The sequence below is a fragment of the Papio anubis genome, chromosome X (genome assembly GCF_008728515.1).
Source record: "Papio anubis isolate 15944 chromosome X, Panubis1.0, whole genome shotgun sequence".
NCBI lineage: Eukaryota > Metazoa > Chordata > Mammalia > Primates > Cercopithecidae > Papio > Papio anubis.
Genome location: NC_044996.1, coordinates 130,092,284 through 130,106,737, shown reverse-complemented (window position 1 = coordinate 130,106,737; position 14,454 = coordinate 130,092,284). Strand labels below are relative to the sequence as shown.

Here is a 14,454-nt window from a genome sequence, read left to right as displayed (position 1 = left end):
TGTTTCAAAACCTCGATGTGGATGATCAGGAAATCCTCCTGGTCTACCTCCTTTAAATTCATCAAATAGTAAAAATGGATCCAGATTTTTTAACTGAAATAAAAGCAAAATTTGCAGATTAGGTATGTCTTTTAAGCCATACTACCAAGAGCTACATTTATGAACAGATCTAGCAAGCCTCACTGAAAACTACATAGCCAATGAGCAACTTTTTACAATGAAAATTGCTTTCAGGAAGAACTTTTTTTTTTTTTTTTTGAGACGGAGTCTTGCTCTGTCGCCCAGGCTGGAGTGCAGTGGCCGGATCTCAGCTCACTGCAAGCTCCGCCTCTGGGGTTTACACCATTCTCCTGCCTCAGCCTCGCAAGTAGCTGGGACTACAGGCACCCGCCACCTTGCCTAGCTAGTTTTTTGTATTTTTTAGTAGAGACGGGGTTTCGCCGTGTTAGCCAGGATGGTCTCGATCTCCTGACCTCGTGATCCGCCCGTCTCGGCCTCCCAAAGTGCTGGGATTACAGGCTTGAGCCACCGCACCCGGCCAGGAAGAACTTCTTATACACACTGATATGGTTTGGTTCCGTGTCCCCATCCAAATCTCATCTTGTAGCTCCCATAATTCCCATGTGTTGTGGGAGCAACTCAGTGGGAGATGACTGAAACATGGGGATGGGTCTTTCCTGTGCTGTTCTTGTGATAGTGAATGGGTCTCACAGGATCTGATGGTTTTAAAAATGGGAGTTTCTCGGCACAAGCTCTCTTTTTTTGCCTGCTGCCATCCGTGTAAGATGTGACTTGCTCCTCCTTGCCTTCCACCATGAATGTGAGGCCTCCCCAGCCACGTGGAGCTGTTTGAGTCCAGTTAAACCTCTTTCTTTTGTAAATTGCCCAGTTTCAGGTATGTCTTTATCAGCAGCATGAAAACGGACTAATACACACACATACACACAAGGATTCACAGATTGTGTTAGAGAGTTGACATTTCATAAGAAGCACAAAAAGGGACAAACATTTCATAATCATCTAAGATATAAATAGTCAAGTACAAACAAGATGTATTCTGTATCCTAAACAGATTCATAATCTTACAGGGGAACAGACTAGAAAATCAATTATTGCAACAAGATGATAAATGCTTTGGAGGAAGACAATTTTACAAATATGAGAGTGGGATGGGATCAGAGAAGGTCAGAAAACTCAGGAATATGACACTTAATCTCTGTCTTGAAGTACATGGTTGAGTTAATCAAGTAGATGGGAGAAAAGGAGAAGGAAAGATATTACAGGTAGAAAAGCAGAAAATCAGCTTGGCATGCTTAAAGAGCTAAGGGAAACTAATCTGTTGGGGCAAAAGATGCATATGGAATTATGAGATACATGGGCAGATGATGGAGGAGAAATCCTAAAGGAGTTTGGATTTTATCCTGAAGGTTATGGGAGTTTTCATCAGAGTTTGATATGATCAGATTTAGAAGGATCACTCTATGGAAGATGGCTTGGTAAAGGAAGACAGGAAACAAAGAATATCTAGAAGTTTATCTCAAATAGTCTGAGCAAAGGCAAAGGCCAGAACTAAGGCAATGGCAGTAGTGATGGAGAGTGGTTGAGTGACTGGGTAGATATTTATGAGACAAAAAGGAAGAGCATTAACTGACTCCCAAATTTTTAACTATGGTGTCTGGGAAGATGGTAGGGCCATTCAGCACTTAAAGAACATAATGGAAGAAGCTACCTTGAAATAGCTATGGTGACTTCATTTTAAGTCACACTGAATTTGATATATCCATATAAATGTTATCTGTATAAATAGAACTATTAATATTGAGTGTACATTATATTATGCAAAGGCTAGCAGGCAACTAAAGATCAATCTCAGCTCAAATGAGAGGTAGAAACATATCTGGCTGTCATCCATATGTTTGTTATTGTCTTGCTTATTCTTGACCACGTTATTTTGCATAAATTTTAGAAAATTTATCAAATTCTATGAAGAAAAATTTTGAACATTTGATTGGAATTGGTTTTAATCTATCGATCAATTTGTGAAGAACTGACATTTATATAATATTGAGTTTTCCTCAATGTTTCCTCAATAGAACCATGGTTATCCCCATTTATTTAGGTCTTTAAACATATTTCAATAAGGATTTGCAATTTTCTCCATAAAGGTCTTACATATATTTAAAAATTATTTTTCTAGCTAACTTGTATTTTTAATGGAATTCTACTGCAAGCATCATTTGCACATTATATTTTGAACAGTTTGCTGCTGGAAATTAGAAACATGCTACGCGATTTTTGAACCCTGCCTCTTATTAATTTTAATGATTCATCTGTAGTTTCTTTTGGGTTTTCTTTTTAGATGTTCATATCACCAGTGTATCAATAAGCTTTTGCTTAATAGTTCACAAAAAAATTTTTGTCTTGCATTGGATTAAAGCCGTGGCAGACTGCAATTTCTCTGGGCTTGTATGGGCCTGGCTGGTCTTGACATGTCTTCTCACTCTGGGACTCCAGCTGAAACAGTGGCCCCTATGAAGGGCATTATGTTCTCACAGCCAAGGGCAGGAGTAAAAAGCAAGTCAGGTCAACCATTCACAATCACATTAATACATTCCATTGGTCAAAGCATGTGACATGGCCAAGCCCAAAGTCAGGGAGGAGGGCCCTTAATCCCTCCCTGTGTGTCTCATGGATAATGTACCTAAAAATGGATGTGGGTGTAAAATCCTATTATAGAGAAGGAGTGAATATTTGGTAGTAATATTTCAACCAACGCTCATTAGCAAATAAGAAGGGATTTTTTTTTTATTTTCAATCCTTATATTTTCTATTTCTTTTCCTTGCATTTTTACAAGTGAGCATCTCTATAACAGTCTTGAGTAGAAATGGTGGTGGTAGACATCCTTGTCTTCTCCCTGATTTTACATAGATTGCTTTATAAACTTTTATTGGTAATCTGGTTGTTTAATGCAGGTGTTTTATAAATTCCCTTCATAAGGTTAAAGAGTTTCCCTTGTACTTCTAGTTTACCAAGTTGTTGTTTTTTTAAAACATGAATGGATGTTGAATTCTGTTGAATGCCTTTTCCACACTATTGAGACACTTACATGATTTTTTTCTCCTTTAACCTCTTAATTTTAATAAAATATACAAATAGACTTTCTAACATTAAACCAAATTTGCTCTCTTCAGATAATCCAAACTTGATCATGATATATTGTCTTTTAATACATTGTTGTATTTGGTTGGTTAATTTTCTATGATTCTTGCAAACATTTTCATAAATATGATGTAGTTATTCTTTTATTAGCTGTCCTTGTCTGGTCCCGATAGCCAGGCAATGTCAGCTTCATGAAGTGATTTGAGGAGCACTTCCTTAGATTTCATCCCCTGGAGAGTTTGTGCATTATTAGAATTACTTACACCTTAAATATTTTGTAAAATTTGTCTGTAAAATCTTCTGGTCCTGTTGTCTTTGTTATGAACTTTTAAAATATTCATTCGATTACCATTATGGCTATGAAACTTCAGATTTTCCATTTTTTCTTTCTTTCTTATTGTTTTTATACTCTAAGAGTTTCACCAACCTCTTGGCAGCTCAGCTAATTAATTTTTAAGTTATTTATTTCAGGATGTCTACTCTGTCATACTACTAGAAATGAAAGTATGAAACTGTCTCTGGTTTTATCTTTCTTATTTTAACTTTCTATGAAAAAACATGCACATTCATATACATAACATATATATTATGTATGATATATAAGTGTAATATATCATGTGTCCTGAATTGTATCATATATTATATATTATGTAGTATATATATATATATGCATGCTGTAGAATTATATATATTATATATCACTAAAGATATATAATTATATATCTTATATATGCATATATATATTTTATTATTATAAAATTATATATATTTATTATTATAAAATTATATATATTTATTATTATAAAATTATATAATATATATAATATATTATTTTTAAAAATAATATAATATTTTAAAATAATATAAAATATATTTATATTATATATAATATATAAATTCAACAAGCTACTGCAAGTTTTTTAACCTAACCAATTCTCAATTTCTTCATTTGAAAATGTGGACTGCAACCCATATAAAGCTGGGGCACTTTGTAGCCTATCTCAACCTGGTGTTTCATCCAGTCCAATATTTCAAAGTAATTGAAAATAAATTCAAATTGTTTATTGAATCCTCTCAAAAACACCAAAAGAGGCTTCAATTTAAATATATGTTTAAAATCCCTCTTACCCCTCTCCATGTATACATCTGTCTCCCATGATTCCATTTTTTGTCACTCTAACTCTTCAAATCACTTCAAACCATCTGCAGACACCTCTTTCCTTTTCTCCTTCTCTCCTCTCACCTTCTGTATTTACTCTTTTCTCTTCCACTAGTAAGTCTCTGCCCTTTCCAGTGAAAATCAACCAAGCAAATTTGTTTCCTTTCAGTCTTGTCATTCATTATTCCACATCGGCTTATTAAAAGTCCAGGAACAGAAACGGGATTGGTAGGAGGAGAGGTTGAGAATTCTCATACCTTATTATACATTGCTTTCTCCTCACATGATAATATATACCTTGGAAGATTATAAGGATTGAAAACAATGAATGTAGCACACCTGGTCTGTGCCCAAAGCACTGTAGGTTCTACATAGATGGGTAGAATCTGTTATACTGCACCAGTCCTATAAATATCACAGCCATCACTTCCCCAGGTACAAACAAAGTGTTTGGAGCTCTAAGATAACTTTTAAATTCTATGTTGTTGTGGTTCTATTAAAATATGGGTAAAGACGAGATAAAGAAACACTTATTGCTTCTTTGTATCAAAAAGTTTAAATGAGTAAATATGCCCTGCTGTCAAATAAACTGTGAAGAACAAAAGGTTCTCTCTTTTTAGTCCTACCCTTATCATCATCCACCACCCACAGAACAGTAGTTTATTCATTGTTATCAAGAACTTGGAGCACTGCTGTAATGAATACCTAAAACTGGAAGTAGCCTTGGAACTGCTTAAACTTTATAGTGGCTAGAAGTCTTAAAGTCATGCTAGCAAAAGCCTACATTGCTGTGAATGAACCATTAAAAGCAATTCTGGTGAGGGCCCAGAAAGAAAAGAAGAGGGCTGTAGAAAGAGTCTCAAGTTTCTTTTCTTTTCTTTTTTTCTTTTTCTTTTCTTTTTTTTTTTTTTTTTTTTTTTTTTTTTTGAGACAGGGTCTCATTGTGTTGCCCGTGTTGGAGTGTGGTGGCATGATCTCGACTCACTGCAACCTCCGTTTCCTGGGCTCAAGCAATGCGCCCGCCTCAGCGCCCCAAGTAGCTGGGACTACAGGTGCCAGCCAACATGCCCAGATAATTTTTGTATTTTTTGTTGAGACGAGGTTTCACCATGTTGCCCAGGCTAGTCTCAAACTCCTGAGCTCAAGTGATCCACCCACCTTGGCCTCCCAAAGTGGTAGGATTACAGGCATGAGCCACTGTGCCAAGCCTCAATCTTCTTAAAGAATATCTAAGTAATCCTGAATAGATTGTTGGTAGAAATATGGACAGTAAAGGCCATTCTGATGAGATCTTAGACAGAAATATGTTATTGAAAACTGAAGGAAAGATTACCCTTGTTATAAAGTGGCAAAATGACTTGACTGATCTGTGTTCATATCCTAGTGTTTTGTGGAAGGTAGAACCTGTAAGCAATGAAATTGGTTGTTTAGCTGATGCTGTTTGTGCACAAAGCGTTGAGGGACCGGGTTACTCTTGATGGCATATAGAAAAATGAAAGAAGAGAGAAATAATTTAAAGGCAGAACTGTTAATCAAAAGAGAAGCAGAACTTAAAGATTTGGAAAAATTTTCAGCCTACCTATATTATAAAGAATGAGAAACATGTTCAGGAGAAAATACCAAGGGTGTGGCCAGATGACCATTTCACCATTTAATAAGGAGCTTTGTCAGACATCAAAACAGAAACCAGGACCTATTGTTCAAGACAATGGTCAATTTCAGTGCCAATTTTCTGTCTTAGTCTGTTTGAGTTGCTATAACATAATACTATAAACTGGTTGGATTATAAACAACTGAAATTTATTTCCCACAGTTCTGGAGGCTAAGAAGTCCAAGATAAAAGCACCAACAAATTTGGTGTCTGGTGAGGGGCCAACTTTCTGGTTCAGACAGAGTGCCTTCTAGCTGTGTCCCCACATGGCGGAAGGAGCCAGCTCGCTCTCTGGGGTCTCATTTATAAGGGCATTAATCCCATTCCTGAGGGTTCTGCCCTCATGACCTAACACCTCCCAGAGGCCTCCCCTCCTAATACCGTCATATTGGGTGTTAGGTTTGGAGTAGGGAAGACACATAGATTCAGACCAAATCAGTACTATTTGTCATATTTATTGCCCATTTGATCCTTCTGGTCACCAATCAATGAAATATGAACACACATAGGAAGAAAGCCAGCACAAGAAAGAGACTGAAGAAGTTAGGGGGCTGATTGAGGTAAGAGTCAGAGGGATGAATTGATTATCTTGCCAGAAAATTGGAGATATGTGTAAGACACACTTTCCCTCAAAAAAGTAAGAATATCTTGCATTAGACTGTCGTACTAAAGTGTTATTTGCAGTACTGGGTATTAGTCCTCATCAAACTTCCTCACATTCTCTAAACATTTAGCAAGAATTCAATAGCATGTAAAATAAACATGTGTTATCTGTAGACAAGACCTAATTTATAAAACTCCGATTTTCTAAAATGTTTTCACTAAGTCCCCAATTCATTCACATCTTTCTCTCTCTACATATCAAATTGACAATCTATTAATGTTTTTGAATTACATGAGAATTTCTTTTCATTCAAATAGTTCTAAGTCCTTTAGCTGCTGAATTCAAGTGGCAGCTTCCAATCTACCTCTTTTAGTCTCTTAAGGCCAATCAGGCCGGGCGCAGTGGCCCATGCCTATAATCCCAGCACTTTGGGAGGCCAAGGCAGATGGATCGCTTGAGACTGTGAGTTCGAGACCAGCCTGGCCAACATAGTGAAACCCTGTCTCTACTAAAAATACAAAAATTAGCCAGGCGTGGTGGCTAAGGCACTAGAATCGCTTGAACCCAGGAGGCAGAGGTTACAGTGAGCGAAGGGAGACAGAGTAAGACTCTGTCTCAAAAAAAAAAAAAAAGAGAAGGTCAATCAAAACTTGCGGCCACCACCCTCAGGCATGTAGTACTCCCATAATAAAGCCTGGCATTTTATTTACATCAGGAAGCACTGGAAGTAACTACCAAGAATAATAGTTCCTTGAGGATGGGGCCGATGCTATGCTTTTTTACGATGCTCCACTGAACTTACAATAATTCTGTGTACATAAAAGGTACGCTACAATATACTGAGGGGTACTTGTGTTAGGTCCATGGCCTCTCTTGTAGCTAGTTGTGTCCATATGATTGAATCTAGCTACAATGTAGAAGTTGCAGGGTGGAACTTTTAGGAAAATTCCTTATAAGAGGAGGATGGACAGCAGATGAGTATCATTTTGCCCTTCCCCTCTTCCTCCTTCTGTGACAGAGGGTAAATGGTTCCCATTTCCCTAACAGCTGTCTTGGACTATAAGATGATGCACTAAGAATGTACTAAGAATTATGACCTAAGATAGAATGAACACAGATCCCTGATAAGAGTGGAAGACCACCCTGGAGTGCCTATTTTGGCACTTTACAAAAGAGAAACAAACAAATTTACTTATGTACATCATTGTTTTTGGAGGATGCTTTCTGTTACACACAGTTGAACCTAATCCTAACTGACATAAGGGCAATAATGCCTGTGGTAGTAGCCAAGAATCAGGAGATTCTAGGTCAGCCTGCGTCAAGACAATATGGCAGCAGCTGAAGTAACAGGCTCCTCAAGATAGACTCCAACACCTCCGGCTACCTTCTGGGTACTTGGCCTCCAGACTGGAACCTGGGGATAACAATGAGAAGGCAGAAGGAAACCGCAGCACATATCCTAGACTGAGATCTAGATATAGCCTCGAATGGACTTGAGCTGTGACGCTATGGCCCACTTCCTTGACTCAATATCTAGAGACCTTGATAATGAAAAGCACCTTCTACAGAGGCTAAATCAGTGAAGACCAAGATTCGTCAAGGCTATTTGATGATATTAAGGGATTTTTAAAATTTTTGTAAAGTGTGATAATGAGATTGTAGTGTTTTTTTTTTCAAGTTATCTTTTAGAGATACAAATTGAAATATTTATAAATGAAATAAAATAATGGCTGGAGTTCTTTTCAAAATACTTTGAGGTGAGAAAGGGATGATAATATAGATGAAATAAGATTGCCATGAGTTGATCATTGTGGATGCAAGGAACATGGAGATTCATTATACCATTTCTCCACTTTTCTATGATGATTGAAATTCTTCATTAAGAAAATAAAAATAAGAGTGACCCACGGAGAATCACATTCCACCGAGGAGTGTCCGGTAGCAGGAGTGGGCATAGAGGCAAGTGCAGATGAGTAGTGGATTTCCCTCCTGCTGGGAGCACAGAGGAACCACTCCCTAGCACCTATGCTACTCAGCCATTCAAATTCCAATCTGGCTAGCCTGGCCCACGTATAACTGTGATGAAGGGTGTGGGCCAGCACAACTCCATCTCTTCCTTGTTGTTAAATCACAGAAAGGCTCAGTGAGAGCACTGTAAATTCCTCTTCTATCTCCACATTTGCAGTCAAAGGAGTCAAAACACTTGCGGCTGTGAATATTGAGCACTGTTGTAGATACTAAGCTAAAATAGCTCTGGGTCCAAAGTTTATGACATATTTCTTTAGAGACAGAAGCTTTGGTGCAGAGTTTGAAAAATAACCTGTTGGTCGGGCGCTGTGGCTCATGCCTGTAATCCCAGCATTTTGGGAGGCCGAAGTGGGTGGATCACCTGAAGTTGGGCGTTTGAGACCAGCCTGACCAACATGGAGAAACCCCGTCTCTACTAACAATACAAAATTAGCCGGGCGTGGTGGCGCATGCCTGTAATCCCAGCGACTCGGGAGGCTGAGGCAGGAGAATGGCTTGAACCAGGGAGGCGGAGGCTGCGGTGAGCTGAGATCACGCCAAAAAACAGCAAGGGAAAAAAAAGGGAAACAACGACAAAAAAAAAAAAAAAAAAAGAAAAGAAAAGAAAAGAAAAAAAAAACCGAAAGAAAGAAAAGTAACCTCTTGATGTTACACAGATGCTTTCATTCTCTGCTGGTGGGAGGGTTAGCGAGTCTACCTTTCTGGCAAGTTGGTAGTATGTAGAGTGCAAAAATAATATGGCAGCAATCTAAATGGTCAAAAATAGATTCACGAGTAAGAGAATAATGCTATGCTTATACACAGGAAAAGGCATAACTATTAAAATGATGTTTATGAGGAATTTATAATAACATAGGAAGTCCTTACACTACCATTGTTAAATAAAAAAACATTGGAACACAAAATTGTTTATTCTATATAATCCCATGAGGTAAAATATACAATTATATGGAAACAAACAAAAAGACCCTTTGTCTCAATAGTAATTAAACCAGGCTGATGGGATTAGGAATGATTCCTATCCATGTATTTTTCCTTAAGGTAGAGTCATTCCTGGGGTACAGGAGACCTGAATCAGTAAAATATGGGGATATTTAAAGCATAAGTTATCAGCCATGGACTCTTACCTGGCACCACTGATAGAACTCAGAAGGGCTGTAAACTTGGACTGCTAAAAAATTACACTTTTATTGTCACTAACCTCTACTAATTTTTTTTCTGGTTTTTTTTTTATTGTGGTAAAATATACATAACATAAAATTTAGCATTTTAACCATTTCAAGAGTACAGTTTTGTGGCATTAAATATATTTACATTGTGCAACCATCACTGTCATCTCCAGACTGAAATTTAACTTCAATTATGAATGTAGTCAATGCACCACAGTAAATTACCAGTACCTGTGACTTTGTCACCAATTGAAATCAAAGTTATTTTCATATCACATTACAGTTGTTAGTAGATATATCAAAATATTGTTCATGTTCTTCACAGCTTTGAAATTCAGGAGTTACTAGAACTGCCACCAAATGTTTTTTAAATTGTTCCTAACCATGTTTCAGTATAAAAGTTTTCCTTGGTAATCATATGTATTTTCTTTTAGTAATTCTATGTATTTTATGTATTTTAAAACATTGCTTTCAGAAGAAATTAATAGGTTTCATCAAACTGCCAAAGGTTTCGTCAAACTGCCAAAGGGATTCACAGGACAAAAACAATAAAATTCTCAGGAGATGTGTTCCTGACAGATGGGCTAATTAAAGTGTTAGCTACCCTCAATATATAATAATGGCTAACTAACAGGTGTGTTTGGGGCCCCAAAATTCTTTCCAATTGTTCTGTTGGTGATGTAGCCTAGTAGAATATGATACCACCTCCATCTGCATCTCCCCAACACTCCCTGTGCATTTAGCCATTAGAATAATCTTGTTTTCAGAAAACTCTGTTTGATGGACCTCAAAAGACATTCAGGTGTAAATAGGAAGCTAATTGGAAAGAGAAATGGCCTGATGGGGCTGATGGAGAGTTGTATTGACAGTTTTTCCTCTCCCTTAGTGGCCAATCAACATTATGCTAGGTGAAATAAGCCAGGCACAGAAAGACAATTACTGCATGATCTCACTCATATGCAAAATCTAAAAAAATCAAACTCATAGAAGCAGAGAGTAGAATGGTGGTTACCCCAGCTAGGGGATGGGAGGATATGGAAGGAGAGATGTTGGTCAAAGGATGCAAAATTTCAGTCGGGAGGAATGAGTTCAAGAGATTCATTGCACAAAATGGTGACTATAGTTAATAACAATGTATACTTGAAATTGACTAAGAGAGACTTTAAGTGCTGTCATCACAAAAAAAAAGTATGTGAGCTAATGAATATGTTAATTAGCTTGATTTAGCCATCCCACAATATAGACACCTATCAAAACATCATTTTGTATATCATAAATATATACAATTTTTATTTGTCAGTTTAAAACATAACTAAAAAATATTGAACCCATCAAAAATGTAGGTCAGCACTCATTGAGGAAGGCCAGGAGTTTTTTAAAACCCAGAGATCGAAAAGTTGAGAAAGTAACCCTTTTAAAGCTTAGGTTGAGCAACAAAGTAGCATTAAAATTATCAGAGTAGAATTTAAGAAGAGGGACAAACCAGTCTCACTTTTCAAAATGGAATCCATCTCTGTAATGTATTTCTTCTATTAGAAAATGTTTTGAGGATCTGATATGGTACTAGGGGCTATATTCCCTGGGCTATGACCACCATCTGATACCTTTCTGTGTATATAAGACTTATTTCCCTTACAAATCCCAAATTTCCCATATTCAAATGAAAACATTCTCTAAAGTTGAAAGACATCTACCTAATCTATAATCACCTTCTCTGAGAGCTACACCCATCTACACGTGTCCCTCACCAGAGGTCTACAAGTTGGGTCCCAGCAGTCTCTCAATGAATCTAAATCCTTGGCAACGGCAGATTGGCCAGGAGTGGAGACCTGACCTATGCTGAACCAATCAGATTCCCTCTACTGGGAATTTGGAATTGAGAATCAGAGTTACTCCCTGGTTCTTTGAAGTGTGGGCAAATAAATTTAGGGGCTGTGTGGTGGGCATGTTTGGCGATACGCATGCTGAGGCAGATAGCACGTCAGCCCAGGGCGGCACGCCCGTGTGCAGAGAAAAGCAGAGACACTTCCTGAAGCTCAGCTGCACCTTCTGCCCAAGACCTCTGTATTCACATTACAGAAACCCCCTTTGGGCTGGGGCTGGTTTGCATAGGCCCCCCGACTGCAAACTTTAAAGTTTGCACTTATGCACCCCACAGGCCAGCTCATGACTATCTTGGTCCCCTCTTCCCAAATCACCATCAACATCCCACCAGTCCCTTCTGAAAAGAAAACAAGGAGCGGCCACCCAACTAGCATACCTCGGGTCGGCCAATGCTTCTCCGGACCCTCGCTCCAACCCCTTCCGACTGCTCCCGGCTGAGCACTGAGAGAGTAACTTTCTTGGAGGACCCCATATCGGAGTCTAAAAAGAGAGTGTTCTGATGTTGAGCTGTAGAGGATGGAGGGCTAAAGGAAGGACAACAAAAAAAGAAGTCATAAAGGAGGGAACATCCAAGGACTACAAAATAAATGATATTAAGATTAGATGCACAAAATAGTAGCAGCTACAATTTGTTGATGTCTTACTATGTGCAGGGCCTGGGTTAGGTGATTTAAAACAACCATAATGATGGTGAACATGTATGCATACCTACTAGGTGCCCAGTACCCCACCAATTATTTGCAATTATCTCATGTAATCCTACAGTCATCTTGTGCAAAGGTTAGCAATACAGTCATGTGCCTGCCGTATAATGACATTTAGGTCAACATTACACAGTCAACAATAAATGGACTGTATGTATGACAGTAGTCCCATAAGACTATAATGGCGTATTTTTACTGTATCTTTTCTATGTTTAGGTATGTTTAGATACACAAATGCTCACCATGGTGTTGCAGTTGCCTCAGTATTCAGTACAGGAACATGCTGTATGGATTTGCAGCCTAGGAATAACAGGCTATACCACATATCCTACTACACACCTAGGTTATACCATCTAGGTTTGTCTAAGTGCACTCTAAGATGTGTGCACAATGACAAAATCACCTAACAATGCATTTCTCAGAACATATCCCCATCGTTAAGTGAAGCATCACTTTAGCAGCTCTGTTGGCCACTTACTAAAAACCTCCAATGAACACTTCTATCTTTCTTACTTCACTGAATTCTCTCGATGTCCCATCCCTTCCCCAGTGCCACTCATCTGTCAGCCTCACTGGTAGCACCCATGAGGTAGTTGCTACCAATGAGGCTGACAGATGGGAGGTTTGTGTGGCACCTTAGGGAACACGCAGAAAAACAAAGAGGTCCCTAACTCTTACCAGAACATGCTGAAGATCTTGGCATTAAAAGGGATCTTCGGGGGTCATTGAATTCAAAGACCCATCTATTCCTGAAGTTCAGGGCCAACATTTTGGGCAAGAAATCTTTCAACTTACTTATGAAGTCTTCTAGAGCATAGGCAAGTCATGGACCAGCTGCTCTTGGCAATGTATCTCATATTTCCGAACTTACCTATAGCGAGTGTTTGTTATTCAAAAGTCTTTTCCTCTTGTGAGGTGTAGGTTCTAATGGACTATCCCAGAAGGAATATAATCAATCCCTTTTCCACTTCAAGTGTTTGCAGACAGTACCCCCAATCCCTTAAATCTTTTTTTCAAGTGAAATGTACCCAATTCCTTCAAGGATTCCTACTGAAAGGAAGAGAGGTGTTTTGGCAAAAAGCAGACTCTGGAACCAGACAGCCTAGGTTTGCATCTCAGCTTCACCACATACCAGCTGTGTGACCTGAGGTTCTCTGTGGCTCAGTTTTATCTGTAAAATGGAATGATAAGACTGCCTTCCCCAAAGGGGTGCAGTTAGTGCTATGAGAATGTTAGCTGCTGCTATTCAGAAGGGCTCTACTCCACAATACTCTCCACTTAGTCAAGGCCTACCCTAAAATGTATCCTCCCTGAATAGTAATCAATAAATATTTATTGGGTGATGGAATGTAGGGCGCAGAAATGAGCTTAATACTCAAAGCAGTACAGGCCGGTCATCACCTACACCAAAGCAACAAGAAAGTATCTTTATCCCCATCTAGATTATGTCTGGGTCCTTCCAGACTCCTACAATTAAATTGTATGCATGTGAACAACTGATGAAGTACTTAGATCTCAGTGCTTTGCAGAAAGAAAAGCCGTCTACCATTTTCACCAAATTCCGTAGTACAATTTAAGTATCTCTTGTTATCTCCCTTAGGAGTCTAAAGCGGGTTGGGGAAGGCAGGCTTTTGCAAACTGATCGCCAGCATTCCCTCACCTAGTGGGCCCCTGCAGGGGCCCCAGGTACTCACGCAGCGGTAGCGGCACCTGGAGCCTTAGCGGCGGCGGGGGACGCGAAGAGCCGCCGCGAGCGAGTGCAGGCAGGGCAGGTTAAGAGAGTGCGGGTCCAGTCGCCTCACCGTGACTCAGCACTTGGCGGCCGACGGCCTAGAGGAGGCGGGAGGAGGGAGGCGGGAGTCTCTTGGTCTCTAGGGCCCTGGGGCTCCGCCCTAGGGAATGTCACTCCACTCTCGCTCCGCCCTACGCCTCTCCCAGGCCAACTTGGCGGCCCTTTGGCCTCCCTGCCTCTCGTGCCACGAAGAGATGCTCAATCGGGTAATTTAGGGGGCACTTGCTGTGTTCCAGGAGGAAATGTGTGGCCCGGACAGGTGCTCCGATCGGTGCTCCAATCGGTCTTGTGGGAAATCTGTTT

General features: G+C 39.2%; 1 protein-coding gene across 2 annotated transcripts in view; it reads right to left on the bottom strand.

Moving 5' to 3' along the window:
- The window catches only part of PIR (pirin), a 112,112-nt gene extending 97,658 nt beyond the window's left edge, over nucleotides 1-14,454 (bottom strand). The window contains exons 1-3 of one of the 2 annotated variants that reach the window (XM_031660517.1): nucleotides 14,020-14,454; nucleotides 12,032-12,179; nucleotides 1-93 (exon numbers count right to left, since the gene is read on the bottom strand). In XM_031660517.1, the coding sequence (XP_031516377.1) occupies nucleotides 1-93; nucleotides 12,032-12,127 (189 nt within the window). In that variant the 5' untranslated portion in view covers nucleotides 12,128-12,179; nucleotides 14,020-14,454. The remainder of the gene's footprint in view (nucleotides 94-12,031; nucleotides 12,180-14,019) is intronic. The other variant, XM_021932407.2, reaches the window with a different exon arrangement.